Source organism: Poeciliopsis prolifica, unplaced genomic scaffold (genome assembly GCF_027474105.1).
Source record: "Poeciliopsis prolifica strain line A6 unplaced genomic scaffold, Auburn_PproV2 SCAFFOLD021, whole genome shotgun sequence".
Classification (NCBI taxonomy): Eukaryota; Metazoa; Chordata; class Actinopteri; order Cyprinodontiformes; family Poeciliidae; genus Poeciliopsis; species Poeciliopsis prolifica.
In genome coordinates, this window is record NW_026562396.1 from 1718455 (window position 1) to 1721505 (window position 3051).

The window sequence follows — 3051 nt, forward strand, 5'->3', positions numbered from 1 at the left end:
TCACTCATATCTTTGCAATTCTAAATAATTGATCTTTCGGTTTGTTTGTAACTTCAAGACTGCGACACTAAGAAAAGGTCCAGTGTGCTGCAGTGAATCACATTATGAAACATCTGAAAATAACGTTGAGGATTACAGACGAGCCTTGAATGCAGCACGACTCTTTATTTTCCACTGAGCTTTCCACTGAACAGTTAATGTCTCTGCTGGCCGCCTTTCTCCTCCTCCTCCTCCCACACAGCCTCAGCCACTATAAACATTACTGTACTCTGAGGATCCTCCCCAACTATCCCGGCCTGAGGTCAGCAACTGGGACCCTGCAGGGAGCGGGAGGCAGAGATGGCTCAAAGTTCAACTTTCCCTGAAGTAGTGGAGCTCAACGTGGGCGGTCAGGTGTATGTGACCCGTTTGGAGACTCTCACCGCGGTGCCCGGATCTCTCCTGTGGACCAAGTTCACCCAGAACTCTCCAGCCGACCTGCCTAAAGACAGCAAGGGCCGCTTCTTCTTTGACCGGGACGGCTTTCTGTTCCGCTACGTCCTGGATTACTTGCGGGACTCGGAGCTTTTTCTGCCGGAGTTTTTCAAGGAGAGGAAGAGGCTGCAGAAAGAGGCGGACTTCTTCCAGCTGCCGGAGTTGTCGAGGCGACTGGCGGCGGCCAGCAAAGACAGCTCCTCCGCGGAGGACAGCGGGGAGCCGGAGGAGGCTGAGCTCACCAGCCCGGTCACCTCCTCCTCCTCGTCGGACAGACCTCTGCGCTCTCCGGGGGGAAACTCCGGCTACATCACCATCGGGTACAGAGGCACCTACACCATCGGCAGAGACATCCAGGCGGACGCCAAATTCCGCAGGGTCGCCAGGATAACCGTGTGCGGAAAGATCTCTCTGACCAAGGAGGTTTTCGGGGAAACCCTGAACGAGAGCCGCGACCCGGACCGGCCCCCGGACAAATACACGGCCCGCTACTACCTGAAGTATAACTTTTTGGAGCAAGCGTTTGACCGGCTGGCGGAGACCGGCTTCCACATGGTGGCCTGCAACTCCACCGGGACCTGCTCTTACGGCAGCAACGACCCGTCGGAGGACAAACTGTGGACCAGCTACACGGAGTACGTGTTCTGCCGATGAGCCGCTGGACCCCGCGACGACCAGCAGCTTTGGGAGAAATAGCAAAATTCACACAGTTACAGAAAGTTCATTAACATAACAGCAGTGCCAGCTTTGCTTTTAGATTCAGGTTCTCGGTCTGCAGAGTACAGGGTCAGGCAGGTTCTCTGCAGCAACAAACTTCAAACTCCTTCATAAATCTCTCCACTAGAAGCAACGACAAGCGTGACTTTTCAGATAATATCATTGGGTTATTTTTGTGCGCTGGCGGCCCCATGGCCTTTATGGCTTTTAGAGAAGCTCCTTTGTTGTTAAATACATGACAAGTTTTCTCCCCAGAGTGGCAGAAATGTTAGGAACTGCCCCAGCACTCTCATTGTCGGTGTTTTGCCCTCTGTAAGTTCACTGTGGAGATGCTTGAGGAACATACTCACTAGAATGTGCACTGTATTCAGTCTGGGTTTTCACCATCAAGTCTTACATGTTGTGTGTTGCCTTACTACATTTTTTTTTCTATTGTTCCATGTTGCTTTTTATGACACTTTGACATTTTTTGTGTGCGTGTGTGTGCTTTGAGATCATGTAATTTTATTCAAAACACAGCAAATAAAGTGTGACACTTTAAGACTATGTGACATATTGTTCTTATTCCTCCTTCCAAACTATAAAATAAAGAACTCAGATTGTTTGGAAATTCAGTTGGAAAATGTCAAATATTTTCAACTTAATTTTGATATTTAGAGCTGATGATGACTCGAGACATGCCGTCAGAAGAAAAAAATACATATTTTAGGATAGAAACTTTTAAATACTGAAATTTCAGCCTATTGGAAAGTATGTCTTTGCACTGCATAGTACATGAGCTCAGTACTTGGTCCAAATTATCACCCCGTTTCCCAGGTTGGTGTATTTTCAGCCGAAATTTGTTTACATTGTTGGATCTGGTGTCTTCTTCAGGCAGCAGTCCACAGATTCTCAGTCCAATCCCAAATCAATATAGAGCTGACATGAGTGTGTGGCAGCTCTTAAAGCACCAACTCCAGCAACAGTTTATTCTTTGTGAATCATTACCAAATACTTAAATAGATGAATTGTCAGTGGCTTCCACTCAACTTTCCATTAATAGTTTTTCATAAAGCCCTCTGAACCACCAACTTCTCTAACAAACCCTCAGTTGAGGGTTACAATCTATATATTGGACATCAGTGAGCTAAACAGTTTCTGCCCTGATTAGTTCAAGTTGTATTTAAAAATTTGTGTTATGAGATTATAAAAATGTTTTATTAGGGGAAAATAAATACATTTTCCATTAGTTGTAAGCCATAATCAGCTAAATTAAGTGAAATAATCACTTAGAATACTCAATCATATAAACATGAGTCATTTTATTAATTATTGAAAAACATTAAGCCTTCTGCGCCATTCCAATCTACTGAGTTGAACCGACAGTGTATCATCATCTGCTCCTTTAAAAACAGTTGGATCCTTTTTACTCGACGCTGGTCTATTCATCCCTCGTCTTTTTTTTCCCCTGAAACCATGAAAAACAACAATTCCATGCACAGAGGAAAGTAATCAGTGACCACTAATGCCAGCTGAGCATTTGCTGAAATATTAGCTGAAATAAATTAAAGGCACAACGGTTTTGTAGCAGCCATTGGTTGAAAGGTCAAGAAGAAAGGAAGTTAGAATGACTGTTTTGCATCTAGATATAAATAATCTGGCAAAGAATCATCCGTGTTTGTGTTTCCTGTGTTTCACTTGCATTTCAAATCAGAAGCTAAATGGTGAAATTGTTTTAACTGAAAAGCTTTTTTTTATTTTATTTTTTGTACTTAGAATTTAAAGCAAACTCAGAAAAACACCCCGGTGGCTTCTCCCAATCAAGGCCCATTGAATTCAAATGATTCATATTGAATGTCCACAGAAAGCTTGCAATACATT

The 3051-nt window shown here is 44.1% G+C and overlaps 1 protein-coding gene across 1 annotated transcript; it reads left to right on the forward strand.

The window, feature by feature from the left end:
• The first annotated feature begins 221 nt into the window (after positions 1–221).
• Positions 222–1732, forward strand: LOC129369385 (BTB/POZ domain-containing protein KCTD12-like). Its single transcript, XM_055044734.1, has one exon. The coding sequence runs from the start codon at positions 340–342 to the stop codon at positions 1126–1128; it is 789 nt and encodes a 262-aa protein (XP_054900709.1). The 5' UTR covers positions 222–339; the 3' UTR covers positions 1129–1732.
• Positions 1733–3051: the final 1319 nt, after the last annotated feature.

Bases quoted from the DNA above. Each gene is read 5' to 3' on its own strand.
- LOC129369385 (XM_055044734.1), top strand. From the start codon at position 340: ATGGCTCAAAGTTCAACTTTCCCTGAAGTAGTGGAGCTCAACGTGGGC.